The sequence below is a fragment of the Hoplias malabaricus genome, chromosome 11, assembly GCF_029633855.1.
Source record: "Hoplias malabaricus isolate fHopMal1 chromosome 11, fHopMal1.hap1, whole genome shotgun sequence".
NCBI lineage: Eukaryota > Metazoa > Chordata > Actinopteri > Characiformes > Erythrinidae > Hoplias > Hoplias malabaricus.
The window spans coordinates 29,744,681-29,764,457 of NC_089810.1; the positions used below are offsets into that span (position 1 = coordinate 29,744,681).

The following is a 19,777-nucleotide window of genomic DNA, read 5'->3' on the forward strand; positions in this document are numbered from 1 at the left end:
GAGCTACATTAAATCTCCAAGAACAAGATACTTTTATAGGGATATCACACCAATTGACAGTTTACAGATATGGCATTAGGACATTTAGCCACACAGGAGCGTAATGGCACAATGCCTGATGTCAAGTGTGAGCTTGAGGGGTATTAAGCCCCTGAAAATTGGGCTCTGGAGCAGGGGAACTGTATTCTCTGGAGTGATGGACCTCCTCTCAGTACTTTTGGGATGAGTTGGAGGAATTGAAACTTAACATTATTTTTTTACTAATTAACCACAAGATAATGGGCCAAAATTCAGGGTGGCAAAATTCTTGAATTTATATTTATTATTTATTCATTTATTTATTTTAACAGAAATCAGGTAAATATTCTGGAAGGCCTTGAGTGTTTTGTATTTAGTGTGATACAGAATTTTAATAAAAATCTGATGTGGACACACCGATGTACAGGGTAAACAGTGGGCAATGGTGTCCTCTTGTGGTCATTCTCTGTTCCAGCAGTTTAGTATTTGTAACGAAGAATATGGTAAAAGCTTTGTTTTATAATCCCAAGTTCTATATATTTATAACGTTAATGCGAAGTACAAAAATCACAGTGCTTACAATATAGCATAATTACTGTAATAATTTTTTCTGTCCAAATAATTCAATTAAATGACTGAGACCTACAATATTCTGCGATCTATTCACTGGGTGAATGTTTGGTTGTATAGTTTTTAGTAATGTTATTATATATTTTATATTAAATAATCTAATACACTTCACACATTTGTAAGGGACACTCCACATTTCGTGTTAGTTGGATGTACGCACTTTTATTTTGAAATAAAAGACCCTATCATAGGCCCTGTAGGGGAATCCGGGTACATATCAAATAGCTTCTTACTAACTATTAAGTGCACTAAGTCCGGTATATTTTTTAAAAATATTTGCCCACAAACAGAGCAATGTATGTTGACTGTATGTCCAGTCGTGCACAGATAGACGAGTCCCAAATGCCTCTTTGACACATTGCGAACTGTTTAGTGCAGGAGGCAGTATTTTATACCATACAAATTACACTATGTAGTGCTTGTGGGATGATTTGAGACACGTCCTCATGTTCAGCCTTCACAAAACAGACTAGCGGGGTTGTGTGTACATATTACTGTTATTTTCAGCGCTTTTTAAGTCATGTTTTTACTAGTTTCTATATCTCTAACATGAACGACATTATGGAGGAGCAAGAGAAGGACGGCCTCTTGTCGGAGTCGTCGTCCATAGCGGTCAGTTTTTATTAGAAATAAACTAATTAACTAAAGGAGGCAGGGTTTGTTTTGGCTTTCGTTTTTAGCCTTGGGTTAAGCGTCTGAAACACAGAGGTAGTCTATGGCATTTTAAACTAGACCTGGTTTTATATACAGCTTATTGTTAAGAGTTATACGGTGTTTTTTTTTTTAACCAAATAATCAGAATTTGACTCTTAACATTGGCTTGGCCTCCCGAGGCAGGCGTTAGTTAGGGTTGTAGTGATATGTCTAAGTAGATAAACCCTGTTAAAATGAACGCCTGTTGGCCTTTTTATGTGCTCTGGCCCTCCAGTGAAACTCATGTGTTTAACCTTGTTAAAACGTATTTGTGGAATTATGCACTTATCAGGTGTGTAATAAGAAATATAAGCAGTGGCATAATTATTGAGCTTTTTCTGTTCTGAAAATGTATTGTTGAAAAGACGGCCTCAAATGTATGAATTCAGACAGTCAGAGTTTCTTATGTCATAAACTTAAGGAACCAATCCTGTACATTTGTGGGATGGAGTGGAGATACCAGCTGCAGGGGCGGGGCCGAGGGATGGGTAGAGAAAGAGGTGGACTGATTGAGTAGACATTGAAACAAAAACTAAATCTTAATACTACTAATACTTTATATGTGATTATTATTATTATATATTTTGCACGCTAATCGTCAGAACAGTGCACACTGTTGAATTTCAGGGTTGTGTATACTGGTTATAATTTTAACCAACTGGATACAAAGCAAGATTTGATAAAATAGATAAAGGATTTAAAATTGCACCACAAATTCCTATGCTGCACCAACCAAAAAGCACCTGCTTCTCTCATGACACGATTAGTGTCAAATCTTGTGTTTAAATCCTGTGTTTGGTTTGTAGATGCTTTTGGTCCATATTTTGTTTATATTTGAAACTTACAGAAACACTGGATCCTCTTGCATTTCTATGGGTAAACAGAATTTATTCCTAGTAATTCTAGAGCAATAAGCTTAAATAAAATACATGTGAAATCACGTCTATGTCTAGAAGCCAGGCAGTAGCGGTAGCAGCAGACCGAAACCAGTTGGGGATGGAGGGAGCAGGCCTGTGGAGAAGAGGGGACCTTATATTATGTCCAAAGTTCCTGCTATACACACCAAATTACGTAAGTGACAACATATTATAACCTAAAAATGCCACAAATAACAACATTTTTATCTTGTTATCTTGTGTTGTGGCAATAAATATTTTTTCTTAAACTAGGCTATATTTATATATATATTTCTTTCATAGACCTTAGTCTAAGCTGATTGGAATCTCTTTCTGTATATAAATGTGTGCAGAAAAACACAGAGAGATGGCCAGAAGAGCCCTAAAGAAGAAGGGATTTTCATCCGGGGGTCCAGTCATGCAGCAGCCCAGACATGGCGCTAAGAAGTGAGTGCAGTGCTCTGCAGTGTCCTTTGAATCAGCCCTTTGGGTGTCTTTTAAGAGGAACTGTAAAGCCTTGTAGACTCAGATGTGTTTTACAGTGCTGGACATAGGAACAAGAGGTCACAATGTCTGTAACACACACATCTATTGATCAGCTCATCAACACAGTGCAGTCAGACTTGTTGGGGCACATTGAAACAACTAATCTAAAATTGAACAGTGCTAGTTTAAAGCTCATGTTGAATGTCCAGAAATTCTATAAATATGTTTCAACAGAAAAATTAGTAAAGACGGTTGCATATTTTTAGCAGAGACTCATAAAGGAACAGTTCATTAATGATTAGACAGAATGGTTGATTGTTTTCTGGGTGTGAAAGGGATTTTCCTCATACTTAAATTCCACCCAAGCAGCAATAAAAAGATGAGCAGGTTTTTAACAATGTTTTTTTCTTTTTCAGTATAAAGTTCAATAAGGGATATGCAGCACTTAGCCAGAATGCAGAAGACACACTAATATCTTTGGATTCTGACAGGTAAATACAGAAACATTACAATTTGCATGGAGTACTTGAGTAAAAAATGACATCAGTGCCATTATTTCTGTACCATAAGTCACCATGTGTGAACTTCTCTTTTGAAAGCATCATGACCAAGTCTTTTCCAGCTGTTGCATGACTTTGGGTAACCCTATGTTTCCATATGAATGCCATCCTGTTTGGTTTCACTTACTTTTTTGGATGCCGCAACATCTGAAGATTCCTGTGCTTCACAGACTTGACCAAATTGAAAGGGGAAGTGGGTCTTATGTTCTGTAGAGTAGACGTGCAGCTTAATTACTGGTTCTTTCTCTTTCAGCGATGTAGAGCTGGAGTCACAGTATTCATCTGGATATTCCTCTGCAGAGGTGAGGCACCATTGCCGGAAGAAGTATTTAAATAAACTAACTGTTTTAAGAAAGTAGGGTAGAGTTTACATTAGGGGTGGGCGATATGGCCCTAAAAAAAATATCATGATATTTTAGGGTGTTTTCACGATAACGATATCCTTGGCGATATGATGAAACAATAAAAAATACTTTTAGTAATTTCAAGAACACATTATTGCAACAAAAAAAGTTATATTTAATATATGAAATACATATTAAAATTTTTTATTATGGTTTGTTTATTAAAAATATTGATTTTATTACAAATGTAAGTTCAATCATTCAGAGCCACTTTCCACCGTACTTCATTGTGCCTAAACAACTCATGTAAAGAACATATGCCATTTTATGACTAATTGCATGACATCGTTGGATGAACATGTTAGAATATCATTATATTGACTTTTTAAAATCAAATTAAAAAAATTTTAAATTAAAAATGATGATGATATCATGGTGAATGATATGGCACAGCCCTAGTTTACATCTTGTAATCAGTTCAATCAAAAATTTTAAATGAATAAGTACACTCATCGTTCAAAAAATGGTTGCACCCAGAAGGAATGACAGGAGTGAACACTGGAGGATAGGTGGAAGGAACTGCACGAGAATATTCCAGCTGTATTTGATGGATATGGCCCAGCGCCATACTGAGAGACACTATTTTTGTAAGTGTAAATCAGTAAATATTGCTCGTATCAGTCTAAATTTAAAAAATATTTATTGTTTCTGGAATCCTTATCCTCCTTCCGAATAGCAATCTGACACATCCTTCTGGGAGAAGCCTTTTTTTATGATGATGATAATGAGTGTATTTATGCAGTTGGAAGTTTGGGCCCTGAAGCTAGGGAGTGTGTGTAGAAGTTCAAGTGATGCACCCACATTTTAATCTGTTGCCTCATATTTAAAATGATTTGACCATCTTTGTCAGAAATTGTATAAACTAAGAAAATCCTTACTCAAGTGCAACTTTTTTTATTCTACAAGTAGCATCTCAGCTTCTCAGAGTAACGTGATATCTATCCCTCCTCTCGTCCAGGTTCACCCTGAACTGAGTCAACAGCTGCTCAAGGACGGATACAGACTGGATGAAATTCCAGACGATGAGGACCTGGACCTCATTCCTCCCAAAGCCATGGGCTCTTCAGTCTGCTGCTGCTTCGACAGCTCTTCCTGCTCCCTGCAGTGAGCACTGCCCACAGAACTGCCCTTAACCCACTGCTCTTAACCTTTCACTCGCCTTTCACGCTGGACCTGCACATACATGCTGCCTTCCAGCCGGCGAACCAGCTCTGAGGCATATGGAGATCTGGTATGGAAAATGGGAGTCTAGAACTGCAGAACGTTCTCTGCAGCACCTGTGAAGTTCCAGAGCTTAAGCAAAGACTGGTTGATGTTCTGCTGTTCTCCCAGCTGGACAGAGATGTCCATGTGTTGGCCTGTTAACACGGCTGAACCATTAATCGTTTTAGTATCAAATTGTTGTCTTTAGTTCAGTTGTCCTAAGTTTTAATTGGGGAAAATTGATACACTTGAGGCCTCAAGACTCAAAGAGATAGGTTTGTCTTTTATGGGGTGAAACAAGTCTTGGAGCGTAAAGTAGCAATCAGTCATTTTTCCACCCAAAGCGGCAAACAACGTTGATAAAAATGGTTGTTAGTAGTTTTTGTTTGTTTTTTCCAAAAGTGCAACACTCGAGAAGCAGTCGGATTTCTCATCCCTGAAAGAACCAGTTTATTCTCCATAGAAATGACTCCATTATTCGGCAGCCATTTTATAACTGGATTTAGTGCAGACTCTTTGACTCCTCCAGGCCACTAGCTGTCAGTGTAATGGCTGCTTCATAAGGTAAAGAATTATTGTTGCAACAATCGTTCATCCCTAAACTCTAAAGCAAACCTAAACATACCACGGCACTTCTGCCTCAATAAGTCTTCAGGTTTCTTAAAAGTGCCTCAGTGCAAAATCATCACCAATGTGGTGTGATTATTGGTGTGTCTCCGACCTCCACATTGATGCCATTTAAGAATAATCCTGCTGTACTATTGGGAAACCTGCAACACTGTCTAGAATGATCTAAGCAGACTCTCATCATTCTAACCTTAAGCTCATGCCTAATCCAACGGCATATGCAGTCTGTTTGATACAGGTCTCGTCCTGTTGAGACTAGTTCATGAATCTAGTCCACCTCACCATCAAAGGAAATATCTAGTGCTGCTCTGACTAAAACTAAATTTGATTATCCACAAATCACCAAATGATTTTGGATACCACTTTAGAATAATATTACACTTTTATAGGGTTATATATGGTTTAAAATCTGTTTATTAATGGTTAATAATAGTTATTAGTTATGTTGTTAATACATTAAGTCATTAGTTATAACATAGATATATATTATAACAAAGGGGAACAGTGACCTGTTGTTTGCCAAAAAGTGTACCTACATTCATCAGCACTCTTAACCCTCACAGCTTGCCGGATTCTGACCTTACTTCTCCATCAATCGACATTAAGCCTTGACATTAAGTCACCTTGAGCACATATTTGTTAATCGGTTTAACTATTTAACCACCACGTTTAATCAATTAACCACCAACAGAGTGTGTTTCTATATGTTAATAATAATGCGGTGTGTACCTAAACATGTGGAATAACTAAATTCACATTCTCAGGTCTTAGGATATTCCTTACCTTGATATAAGTTTTCTGACAACTTTAGTATTAGATATATAGGAGGTCACTGTTGCCCTTTCAATTTCTGTGCTAAATGGTTATTAATGATCATTAAGGTGTTTAAAATCAAAGTAATAACCATGTAATAAACAAGTTTTTAAACCATATATAAACTTGTATTAGCATAGTCTTAATTTAAAGTGGTACTTGATTTGGATTGCGTTAACTACGCTCTTCTTTTTTTTTTTTCTACCGAACTTGAGACTGAGCAGCTGTGGCTCATTTAAGAATATTAAGGTTACACTTTATATCCAGTGTCTCCAATCCCAGATTTCAGTAGTCTCAACTGATAAAATATATTTGATCAGCAACTTATGCATTGAATCTCATAGCTTATAACAATCTATTGAGGAAGTCTTTTATTTAAAGTCCTGGAAGGCCTGAATGTAGAATAATTCAGTCATTGTTCCTACTTCATCACCTGTACTATTCTCAGATCTTCCAGGAGGCAAGGACATGCCAGGATCTCAGGCTCAAGGTTCTCAAGCCCTGGATGCCACAAGACTGCACAGTTTTGTTTTGTTGTCATATTTGTTCTTGATAATTAGTAGTCTATAGGAGCCAGACATGATCTCATAGCCAGGGACTACCATGAGGATTTCTGCACTAAATGTAGGTGGGAAGAATCTGAGAATGAGATTCGTAAACCAGTCCAACCGCTCATAATGCGTGCATGGACCTGGCACTACATCATTAGCTCTTAAGGTGGGGGGGGGGGGTCACTGTGTTGTGCAGCAGCCTGCAAGGACTGAGGCTGTAGAATGGAAAGTGCAGGGGGTGGGAATGCACTGAATATAGCCACAATATTAAATGTATACCTGCCTGACGCTAGGAATGGGTAATATTCATTTTTTTAATTTAAAACAATACCAATAGTGTGCCCCTAAGTTTTCTACTGATTCCAAATGAATATTTTTGGTGGTGCAGCTGCTCGCCAGTGGTATTTGTTAGTTAGTTAATGGTCTCCTCCTTGCATGTTGAACTTCAGGAGGGAGAGTACTTCTTTCACTTAATGTAGGAGTAACTACATCGACACTGGCATGTAATTTGGATATAGCCAATCAAATAGAATGCTCACTGATTCTCACTTGTGCAGAAGTCATTCTATCAAGAACCATAGCATTAAAGGGAACCCTAAAAACGTCAGCACCCAGCACTGTTCTCACATCCAGCATGTTTGTGTGTGTTTTCCCCATTCACTTCTATGAAGGCAGTTTTTCCTCTTGTCTTTGACTAGACGGGGACACTCTCTCTCTCTCTCTCTCTCTCTCTCTCTCTCTCTCTCTCTCTCTCTCCTCTATGTGCACGTTAATGTTCTACCATAAGCTTTAATTTTGGGACTTAAATAAGTGCTTTTAAAGTTGCACTTTGATTTAAGGAGTTTTTCTTATGTACTTTTCTACCTGAGCTTGTGTTGAAAGATTTTGTGTGAGATATGGATGTGTTTTGTCACTATATTTTAAAGCAGTAGTCAGGAATAACCCAATTTCGTTTAAGTTTACTGACTAAGCTCGACAAATATAGGTGTAATATTCAGTTTAGTTGATCATTTAATTGGAAGTGTGTTACAGAATGGTCTTTCACGGTCTCGTGATTGGAAATTCAAAAAAGTGTTTCAACTCAAATGATGTAGTTTCTCCCTAGAACTTTGCACTCGGAGCAGTCATCAGATTGTTCCCCTTTCTGTACTATGCAACTAACTGGACAATCTCTTCTTCAGACTTTTATGTGTCAGATACTAACCGTTGCTCAGCTTAAATGCAATAATTCAAGTTTTTTGTTTTATTTTCATTGTTGTGAAAGACACTATTATTTGTATTTAACTCATTTATTATTTTCCATTTAAGAAAAATACACACCTAATGTAGTAATATCTGGCTTTTTACTGTAAAGAAACAGTAATAAATATTCATGATTAAAATTTGACCTTATCAATGACAAAACTGTGGTTAAAGAACTCTTGCTTCACTGACAAACCCGAGTTTGTATTTCTGGGGTGACTCAAACGTGTCCGTAGGTGTGAGTGAATGTGTGTGTGTGTGTCTGTGTTGCCCTGTGAAGGACTGGCGCCCCCTCCAGGGTGTAATCCCGCCTTGCGCCCAATGATTCCAGGTAGGCTCTGGACCCACCGCGACCCTGAATTGGATAAGCGCTTACAGATAATGAATGAATGAATGAATGAATGATTTCGCTAAAGTAGATCTACATCTGGAAACAATAATTGCTCTTTTGGGGACTTCATAGATTTGTTACTCATTCAGGCTTATTAATTAAATCTACCCTTGCGCTACATTGCAAAACCAGTGCGGACTCTTCATTCATAATCCTGTGTGGTCCAGCCTTTGGCTTAATCTGGGTTTGGGAAACTTAATCCTAAACTGCCTTAGGTTCATCTATTATCTCTAGAGAATACGGTTCACACACACACACACACATATATATATATATATATATATATATATATATATATATATATATATATATATAATCACACATATTCACTGCCCTTTTTAGTTCAATTCAGTTTGTTGTTATACCAATTTAAGCTTGTACAGTATAACACTGCCAGGCTACATCTCCAGTGCAGTACTGGAAAGACAAAAACAAATGCTAAGACTGAGGTATATAATCACTAAATACAGAATATGTGCAAAGTCAGCAGATGATGAGATAGAAAGTAAAGTGCACGTTATAATTAAAAATAAAAATACAAATATATTAAATAAAAATATGTTTTAAAACTATATATATATATATATCACTACCACGGATGGGTTCAATGTCAAAGAAAATAAAAGCACTCTGCTTGCTGAGTTTTATGTTGCACTCACCACTTAAGCGGTAGATGGCGCACTTGGGTCAAAATGACTCCAGGATGTCAATAAAACATCGGTCATTTCAAGTTTTCATTATGTCATTTATTACAGTACATATTCGTGTACCTTAAACAGTCATATTTTATTATTTACATCTCCTAATCTCCATTTATTCCTGTCTTTTAAACAGGCTTTTGTGTATATTTATGCAAATTAACACTTTTGATTTACAATTTTCCAGAACGAATGCTAGCTTTTTCTAGCGTCTTTTTTTTGGCCGAATGCAGGCTTTTGCTACACTCGTTAGGGGTGATGGGGGAGAAGGATGACATATCCTTATGTGTGTGTGTGTGTGTGTTCTCTGCTCTTTATTTTTTGCAATAATTAAAAAGCTGATTTTAATAAAAAAAAAAAATCAATGATCATAAATTATATTGGGCGGCACGGTGGCACAGCAGGTAGTGTCGCAGTCACACAGCTCCAGGGACCTGAAGGTTGTGGGTTAGATTCCCGCTCCGGGTGACTGTCTGTGAGGAGTTGGTGTGTTCTCCCCGTGTCCGTGTGGGTTTCCTCTGGGTGCTCCTGTTTCCTCCCACAGTCCAAAAAATACACGTTAGTAGGTGGATTGGCGACTCAAAAGTGAATGTGTGTGTGTGTGTGTGTGTGTTGCCCTGTGAAGGACTGGCGCCCCCTCCAGGGTGTATTCCTGCCTTGCGCCCAATGATTCCAGGTAGGCTCTGGACCCACTGCGACCCTGAACTGGATAAGCGGTTACAGATAATGAATGAATGAATAAATTATATTGCAAACAGGCTACTTGACGAGGAAATGTCCTCAATATGCAAATACAACCAAATGTTGTGCTGAACTGCATTAAATTACATTAAACAACATTGAACTGCATTCAGTAACAAAATCCCATCTATTCTGGTTTGTTTGTTTGTTTGTTTGTTTAACCCTGTTGATCATCGCGCTGTGGAACTTGTTGCCTGTGGTTGGGCGGGTCTACTGACGGCACGAGAGGGAGAAAGAAAGGAGGGGTGAGAGAGGAGGAGTGAGTGAGAGAGAGAGCAAGCGAGAGAGAGAGGAGGAGTGAATGAGTGAGTGAACGAACGTGCGCTGCAATAGAAAAAAAGAACCGCGAGCGCAGGGAGCTGTGAACTGTAAGCTATGCGCTCGCGTTCCCCTCGTTTAAGTCTTTCCTCGCGCTCTCCCTCTGTCTCAATCCCTCGCTCTGTCCGATCTCTCTGTTGCGAGCGAAGTGAGTGACGCGTCGCTTTCTCCTTATTTCATTCGTTTCTCAGCGGAGGATCGGAGTAGCCCTGCTTTGCACGCTCTCTCTCTGTCTCTCACGTTTGTCGGCGGAGAGGTAGAGCGCGTGCACGAGCCGCAGCAGCGAAGAGGAGTGTGAGGAAGGAGGGATGGTGGATAACTCCAACAGTAGCAGGGCACAGATGGTGAGTGTGAACTTAATTTTTTTTTCATCAGAAATATTATAATTTAGATCTAAATTAAAACCACACTTGCCATGTTTGGAGTTCGTGCTCGTTTTATTTCGCCATCACGTCACTGTAGCTAGGGTACTGACGTAGTGCCGCACTTTTATAAAGCATCAGAAGGACTGTGAGATCTAATTGCGCCCCCCAACACCCACCAAACCCTCTCCTGCTAAACGTGTATGAGTGAGTGAGTGATTGTTATGCGCTGATATTAGGGCTGATGCTGATAATCAGAAATTATTCATGTACACATCTACTGATTATATGTAGCACCACCTATTCCGGCAGAAGGTAGGACAACCAATCAGAGAGGAGTCCATTTACATAGGCGGTTTAATGGTACAATAATATAAGTGGCCAGTTCAGTGGTAAATGATAAAGCTGTCATGTTTTAGGTGCACCACAGGGGGAGGATACAGAGTCCAAACATAGGATTTGGGCCCTTTACTTGAAAGTTGCCAGGGCCTTATTTGCTCAGCATACTGCTCTGATTAGGGCTGGGACTTTGATCTTTATTGGGGACTCTTTCGATCAAAAAGAGAATTTGTTTTCTGTTGCGTATGCTGCATGCACATGCTTTTAAAATGTTTTGTTATTTGTTTATTTGCCTCTGCTTGATAAAATGGATCCAGCCAAATTCAAATTACAGTTCAGAGATATTTCCTAACTTTAAAACACAAAAACAAAACTCAGTGCAGTGAATGCTAAAGTCATTTGGAGATCAAAGCTAGGAGTGGAAATTTATGGCACACCCCCACCTCCCCCTCAAGCCCTCCCCATGCACAGAGGCCATAATGAGGGTCCGGCAAATGAGAAAACTACCTCATGCATTATTTTATATGGCTGTGGGCTTTAATATTGATTGTACACTTTTACCAATGCATTATAGCAAACAGAGTTAGGTGTAGAGTGTATAGCTGCTGAGGCTTTGTCTTTTAGATGAAAAATACTAAATTAGTTCATGTAAAATAGGCCTCGCTTTTATTAGTTTGAATTCTGTGTTGAATGAGTCCCGCATCTAATCTGTGTGTAGTCTTTGTTACTTAGAGGCTGTGCGGTGTGTCTCATTGCAATCTCTTGATTGGATTGAAAGCCTTTATATCCACAGCTTTCCTGTCTTAGTCAATATAAGAGATGGACGTGCAGTTTCTCGACCTGGACGGCCTTTAGTGCCGCAGTGTTGGTGATATTCCTTGCTCAAACACACTGGGTTCAAATTCATGATCATTGGTCACATGCACAAAAGACTTGAAGTAAATGTTGCCCTTTAGTTTTAATTTTCATGATTTGAGCTATTTTTTGGTTGTTTTATATGTCTATTGTTAAATGTATTCATTACATATTTAACTTAGAATAAATTAAGATGTTTTCTGATAGTCCTCAGAGTAAAAATTGTTTTGCTTTTTTCATACATTATATGCAAATATATGGCATAATTTTATGCAAACTATACATATAATGATGTATAATGAGTCCCCCAGGTCATTAATTAGATCTCTAAAATCTCATCTCTGTTCACCAGAAATTCAGATGTAGAAGGTATTTTCAAGAAAAAAATCCCTTACTCCTTTAAAGTGGTTTAGATGTAACTCAACCCCCTTCTTAGTTCCACACGTGCAGATTGTGAATACACAATTAGACACCCTCTATCTCCACCCACTCCTTCACCTCTCATCTGCACCTCAAAAGCACTGACCCATTTGTTGATTCATACATTCTTTAAATGTATGATGTAAGAAACCTTGGCTGGCTGAATCCACCTCTTTGAGATTGTCTTTATACCAGTACTTTCAAAGGCAATATGCATAGCTATGGCACCGACTGCTTATCTCAGTCCTTATCTATGTATTCTAGCATATAAACACCACTACACAGGCATGTTTACAAGGTTAAACACTTGAATTGCACTGGATGGGTTCTTTAAGCACACTCATTACGCTGTCATTGTAATGAAATACATATTTATATAGTTATATAATGATCATTAACTGTTCCTGTAAGTCGGGGACTAATTAAATTGTGTGTTTTCCACTGTGAGTAAGGCTGAAGTCTCAGAGGCCAAGCTTGTGCTATAATGAGAGCGGGGTGTTTTACAACAGGTCGTTGACGTCTTTGTTGTTTCCTCTCTCTATCTCTCTCTCCGTCAGGACGGCAGTTTGGGGGCTGGTGGTTTCCCCCAAGGTGGTGTGGCGGGGGTTAAGTTGGAGGCAGTGATGGAGCAGCTGCAGAGGCAGCAGCAGGCGAGGCTGGAGATGGAGCGCAAGGAGAGGCGCCTCCGTGAGGCCCACATCATGTACGCCCAGCAGGTGGCCGCCCAGCATGCCATTCTGGCTGCTGCCAGAGCCTCCGGAGTGGGCTTGACCGCTAAAGCCCAGCGTGTCAAAGCGCTGGGCCCAGAACAGGACAGCGTGGAGGCACAGGGGCGAGGCAGAGACTCAGATGAGGAAGATGATGATAACGATGATGATGACGCTGCTGATGACGATGATAATGAGGGGGAAATGATGGAGGGGGATGAAGCCAGTGAGGAAGAGGATGGACCAGTCAGTGGTTTGGAGTTTCTCAGAAAGCAGACACTGGCACTACAGCAAGGGGCCGCCAGGTTGCAAGGTCATTCGCTTGGGAGCTACACCGGAACACCAACTCCAGCTCCGGCACCTGGGAAGCAGAGGGAACCATCATCACCCCCTGTAAGGGTCAAACAGGAGCCTGAGGATGGACTGTCTCCAGTGGAACCACCTTCACTAGCATCTCCTAACGGCCAGGCTGACTGGAGCTATGACGATCACTTAAAACAGGTTAGAAAAATGTTCTTTCTAAAACTGCACTTGTGTAGTTAAATTTCCACAAAAGATGATGGGACCTACAGCTAGGTATTATGTCTACAAATGATTAATCAGTTGACTATTAATTAGTCATTAATCAAAACATCCAACCACTGTTTGTGTGCCATTTTCTCTCACTTCACTTCTGTCATTCGAATGTGATGAACAGCACCATGGTTAAGAGTGTATCGGAATTAACAATTATTACAGTCCCCTCCAGTTTGTTTGCGTTGAGAAGCTTCACATATTTTTAAGATGGAACGGTATATTTCAGTAAATATTTTACTGTACATTATGGTTATTGAGGTTTAATTTGTTTATACGTTTGTATTGATTGTTTGAATTACCACAGAAACTCATTTGTAAATTGGGCTGTTTATTTTTGTAGCACTTTGAATATTTGTGAAGTTTCATGGAAGGTTAGCAGTCAGAGTCAGTAAAACATCTGAAACAGCAAAAATAAGTCAATATTAACCCCCTATGGGAATAGGAATAGAACAACATCCCCAGCCTTTTTCATGTTTTTCAGGGTTCAAAAGTCTCTCCACCATCCAAATGCCTTCAGATGATGTTGAGCTTTTTTCCCCACAGTGCGAACTTACCAGAGAGCTCACTAATGATGAGGAAACACTTCTCTGAAATATATATAAAACGTGTATTGGATTAAAATCACAAACATCACTTTTAAAGGACTATTCAGACCATCATCTCTGCTGTTTCCTCCCTTTTCACCTTCATCGTGACATCACTCTATAGCACCATCTGAGTGACAGCAGTTTGTACTTTGAAGGTGCACATGTCTACGACTAACATTTATTTCTCCAATCGATTAATCTATTGACTTATGGTTCCTTATCAGCCGACCCCTTAATATTACTGAGAGCATGCAAAGTGCCAACACATTCACTTTTTCCTTAAATGACACTGTAACAGACTTGACTAGAGGTCTCAGCGGAGGCCTCTTAACTGTGCACTGATTTCGAGAACATGCGGAAGTCCAAGTCATGTTGAAATGCTTCTGTTGCTGTTCTGCTGTCAGGCAAGTGAAAGAACCTGGAAGTGTGTCCTGGCAGGAAGCCAGGGCTTTGACGTCATTCTTTCACTTTGTGCTGTTTCCCTCTGTGTGTGTGTGTCAGTCTGTCTGTCTCTCGCTCCTGGCAGAAGCTCAGCAGGGCTTGGCCAGACTCCAGAGTGTGTAAAGAGGCATTTGGGCCAATTTTAACAGTTAGGGGAAGCCCCTGCCAGGGCAGAGTGAGTGTGTGTGTATGTGTGGTGTTAAAGCTCCTCTTTGGAATGGAGTTCTGTGTCTCGTGAATAGAATATGACCTCAGCTGTCCAGTGCACTCTCAGAAAAAAAGGTACAGTAGAGGTACAATGTTGTCACTAAAGGTACACACTGTGTAAATGTACCGTTAAAGGTACAACAGTGTTTAAAAGTGCATATGTCCTGGAGATGAAACGTGGCGTATGAAATCAACACAATTTTAAAATCTACAATTATAATATAATAACAGTACAGATATGTTCACTTGAGGGTACAACCACAGAAACTAATTTTCTGACCATGTAGGGTCAGTGATGAATATTTTTGTGTATATATTAACAGAAAGATAAACATTTATTAGGTGTATTATATAAGTTTTAAAGTATTTTTTTGTTGTGTGTAACTTGTGGTTGTAATTCAATTTTGTGTTCATTTTATGGTAACAGTTGCATAGTATTAAAAATCTAGGGTTAAAATTTCATTTTATTCAACCGAGAATAACCTAACAAATTAAGTCGTTTGAAGACTGTAGGGGAGAAGAACGTATTTGTCACTGCGTTCATTATTAGTTACATCAAGGATTATTTCTGGTGATCACAGTTATTTAACTTCACTAGTTATGTTCCAGGGGTGAGGTATTTACAACTCACAGCCAACAGAATGTCAGTCTGCCTGATTTTCATAAAGTGTGTGCATGTAAATAACAAAAACATGGCTGAATCCATGTGGGGGACACGCTGGGGCCTAAAGAGTTTTTTCAGGTACTGAAAATGTATTGTATTCTTTGTCGGATGTGAATTAAAAATAATAAATGATCACTTTGCAGCTGGTGGTAAAGACGACCTGTTGCTACATTACAGAAGTGGTATTGTCTGAAGCTGTAGTAGCAACAAGTGGAACTTTGTCAGAGGAGAAGCTGTTAGCCTTTATCCGGCCATGTAAAACCCAGCTCAGTGAAGTGTTAGGGAAGGTGTGGATGATGCTGTGTCTGTTGTCCTGCTGCTTTGATCAGGAGAGACAGAGGGGAGGGAAACAGGAGATGAATGGGGGACTGGGGAGGGTCTATTGTACGATGACAAACCGTCTGGCTGCTTTTTGTTGTCCCCCAGTTTGCTGGCGTGTCATTATGTTGTACTGTGCTGTTTAATGATCCTCTCTTGCTCTCTCTCTCTCTCTCTCTCTCTCTCTCTCTCTCTCTCTCTCGTTCCCTTTCTCATTCAATATTCAATATTGTCTATTTGTGGGGCTCTGACAGTTAAAACAAGTGAAACATAAACTTATATTATATACTATATTATATATATATATATATATATATATATATGTGTGTGTGTGTGTGTGTGTGTGTGTGTTAAATTAACACGGGCTGTATAATAATTTAACAGTTTCAGTGTTAAGTTAACACTAATAGTGTTTATTTAATACTGGAGAATTTGCTGTGTATATTTAAAATTAATAAAAAAACAACCTTATCCAGTTCAGAAACTACATGATTGAATGACAGTAGTAAAAGTAGCTTTTATTTATTATTAACCTACTTTATTGTTTTACGTGATTCTAAAGTAATCCCATATACAATGGTACCATAAAATGTTGCAGGTATTTGAAAATGCTAAAGCAGGGAAAAAAGTTCTGGTAAACAGCCAAAAATAAAGAATAAAAAACAGAGTTGAACTGCACTAAGAAAAGGACACTCCAGAAACTCCCATGAGAAACAGCCCCCTCTTTTATTAGCTCACAGTAAGACAGAAATTCCCCACCCCCTTCTTTTATTGGCTCATAGTAAGACAGAAACACCCCCTCATTTTTATTTGCACACAATAAAACAGGAACACCCACTGCACAAAATCCTGCATTCACTAACAGGAAGAGCAGGGAAAAATAGCTACCAACGTTTTGCAAGTGAACTATCGATTTAACCCTGCTCTGATCACTCTACAACTTGTGAGATAAAGAGAATTATTAAACCCAACTCTGTTTGCTCTGTGAATTATCTTAGGGTAATTAACCCCCACATCTTTTACACGATGAGGTACATAGGGCAAATATGTTGCTTTCTGTTTGAATTTGGATGTCACAATTTCAGATTTTAAATTTCAGCTGGAACACCCCCACAATTTCAAAATCCAAGATGGCTGCCACAAATCAACAGTTTGTACAAGCAGTAGAGTATCATACGGTTTATTAGAATTTGTATCTATCTGTGTCTCATTTATTTATTCATACATGCAGTTCTGTCCAATTTCTATTTGCATTTGGATGTGTACAATTTTGCATAATGTGCTGTTATCAGTTTTATAGCTAAAAATGCTATCTGGGAACAAGCTAACAATGGCATAAGATTTTCTGAATGTTTAACTGAAACAGGTTTCACAACATTCCCAACTCCAGCACTGGTTTAAACCCCACTCTGAGAGATACTGCCTTCCTAGTAGATTAGGAGAATTTATCACAGCAAAGAGGGACAAACAATTGGATGTCGAAAGAGAATGTGACCAAGCAGGTGTCCACAAACTTTTGCCCATTCGTGTAGCCCATGAATGGTTGACTTTGCCTAAGATTTGCTTGATTAATGTCTTCTGACCTCAGCCTTGTCCTAAACAGCCCAGTACACAATTGTCAAACAAGGAAGATGAATAAAGAACATGTGACCCCCACAACTTGGCAGTGTCCAGCAGAGCCAAGTGATTATGGGGGGGTTGTTTCTCACCCTGGGGCGCAGTGGGACATACAGCTGACCTCACTAATCCCCCTCCATGTCCCTGGGGTCCTCTGGGGCTGACTGCTTCTGTGATTGCTCCCTTCCCTCTCACTAATCCCACAGTGATTAATAGGCATTTAATGACAGAGAACGTGGACACTGTGCTTGAAACAGAATTGTTTGGTATTTTGGAGAAATACATCAGGGGTGGAGGTCTGAAAGCCAGGGTGAAATTGATTCTAGAAGTTGACTCCTGTTAGCGTCATGTTGTTTGTTTGTTTTAAAAAGTTTTTTTTTTTTTTTTTTGGTATATGCATATTGTTGCCCAGGATAAGCAGTTACAGAGAATGAATGAATTAATGTATACTCATGCTGTGTATAGTTTTAGCTAATGCTAACACTGAGTGATTGGGTGTTTCTATAAGCTTGGAGGAGAATGCTATGGTACGATATGTATATTTAGCTATATTGGATTTGTACACTATAATCTTGGGTAGCAGTTTTGGAGTCTTTACTAATGTGTAAACATGTACAACAAAATACCTGACATGGCAGATTGGGGTGTACATTGCCATGCTAGCCAATGCCAACATATGCTAGCTAGTTATCAATAATTAAATTGGCAGTATGGGATAATAAACATAAATTCAAGTAGTAATTAGTACCTTACCCTCATATAAAATTATTAATGCTTGAGCATTACTTTATTCACCCTGTAAATTATTAAAATTTAAGTAAAATTAATACCAGAATGTTTTAATTGTTTAGACAAATATCCACTTATATGTAGACCATGATCATGGAGTTTTACACTGTTTCCAACAACATCATAGCCATAATTCTAACCATTCACAAGAAATGAACATACTGTCAAAGCATGTTTCTCTGTAATCAGGTGTGCCATCAGCATTCATCAGCCCTCCCCCACTACTGTAGTTTCAACCTTAACATCAGCCACCCCCATCCTCCTCCTCATACTGAGATACATGAAGGCCTGTTTGTCGAGGGTGGGCGAATGTTGCATAATTTAGCCATCACCGCGGCAACATGGGGGCTGGCAGCTGCATGGTCAATCGATGGGGCTTGTGTAAGAGAGGATGATTGGCCTCATTTATCCCTCATCTATAATGGATGAGGTAGAGAGGAAGACTTCAGACAAAGTATCCAACCCTTTTCAGTGGGGAACAGAAAAAAGCTCCGATAGGGTTGTGTCATATGAACAAATTACTCAGGGAATTTCATTATTCATTCATTCATCTTCTTTAACTGCTTCATACTGAGCTGTTCCTCTGAGGATCTGAAGCCCACCTGGATAAATAGGGTGCAAGGCAGAAAAACAGCCTTGATCTGGCTTGATTAAATTAGATTAGTAACTGATTTGCACGATTTCTCAAACATGGACTTAAGAATAACAGATCATGCAGAACCTTTATAAGGCTCCAGTGTACTAGAAAAAAAGAGCAATGTTGATTAAGGTGCAATATAATGTCACAAAAAAAACAACAAATAAATAAATAATCTTTATAAATTTAGCACAGGTATGTGGAGCTCAGCAACTGAAAGTGGAGTTTTTTACATGCTATAGTTTATGAAACCAAAAATGGGTTTGTTTTGCAAATTAGATCTTCACAACAGACATAAATTATGCCAACAAATAATGATCATTTAAAGGGTTCATATGCATATTGCAACTGTTGTGCAGTATAGGTACAGCAATTGTGATACCAATACACAAATGATATACTGTGCAGCTCTACATTTACAGAACAGGTTGTGGTTTACAGAAAGAGGCTGTTCATGTGAGAGCTCCACAGGTGTGTCTTTGTCTTCTGACCTACTTCTGATGCCTGTGATATGGTTTATCGTCTTTATCGTTCCCTCGTGTGAGCAAGAGGCCCATGGTGCGCTGTTTTTCCAGTCAGATGGGGTCCCCCCCCCATCTCCCCCCTCCCACCTTTTATAAACCAAGTCTGTTATTTCTGCACCAGAGAATGTCACTCTTCTATGCGGTGTTCTGTGTAGATGCCTATAGTGGAGAAACAGTCCCGCAGCTTCATGGCCTGTTTGAAACATTGAGGGAGTACCAAATGAAAAAAAAAAAAAACCCATGAAATCCCCCAAACCACCTGATGATTCAGGATTTAGCGATTAGCAAAAATTTATGAAATTTTACAGTAGCGCAGAGCTTCAGTGTTTAGCATTTTTAAAGCAGTAGCTAAAAAAACCTAATATATTCAAAATTTATTCCACAGCCAAACGTATGTTTTTGTGCTGGGCCTACAAGTCTGATCCAAGTAGCATGAAATAGAAGGTCACTGAGCAAAGCTCAA

General features: G+C 39.0%; 2 protein-coding genes across 2 annotated transcripts in view; both read left to right on the forward strand.

Moving 5' to 3' along the window:
* Nucleotides 1-1,104: 1,104 nt before the first annotated feature.
* Nucleotides 1,105-8,263, forward strand: fam219b (family with sequence similarity 219 member B). Its single transcript, XM_066685783.1, has 6 exons — nucleotides 1,105-1,260; nucleotides 2,295-2,412; nucleotides 2,591-2,684; nucleotides 3,140-3,214; nucleotides 3,537-3,585; nucleotides 4,646-8,263. Exons 1-6 carry the CDS (start codon nucleotides 1,198-1,200, stop codon nucleotides 4,793-4,795), a joined length of 549 nt encoding a protein of 182 aa, XP_066541880.1. The 5' UTR covers nucleotides 1,105-1,197; the 3' UTR covers nucleotides 4,796-8,263.
* A 2,316-nt stretch (nucleotides 8,264-10,579) lies between these two features.
* The window catches only part of LOC136709332 (AT-rich interactive domain-containing protein 3B-like), a 53,348-nt gene continuing 44,150 nt past the window's right edge, over nucleotides 10,580-19,777 (forward strand). The window contains exons 1-2 of the mRNA XM_066684475.1: nucleotides 10,580-10,625; nucleotides 12,800-13,455. Coding sequence (XP_066540572.1) covers nucleotides 10,580-10,625; nucleotides 12,800-13,455 — 702 coding nt within the window. The remainder of the gene's footprint in view (nucleotides 10,626-12,799; nucleotides 13,456-19,777) is intronic.

Coding starts and splice junctions, on each gene's coding strand:
- fam219b (XM_066685783.1), top strand. CDS start 1,198: ATGAACGACATTATGGAGGAGCAAGAGAAGGACGGCCTCTTGTCGGAG. Junction 2,685..3,139: donor CCCAGACATGGCGCTAAGAA/GTGAGTGCAGTG, acceptor TTTCTTTTTCAG/TATAAAGTTCAATAAGGGAT. Junction 3,586..4,645: donor CTGGATATTCCTCTGCAGAG/GTGAGGCACCAT, acceptor CCTCTCGTCCAG/GTTCACCCTGAACTGAGTCA.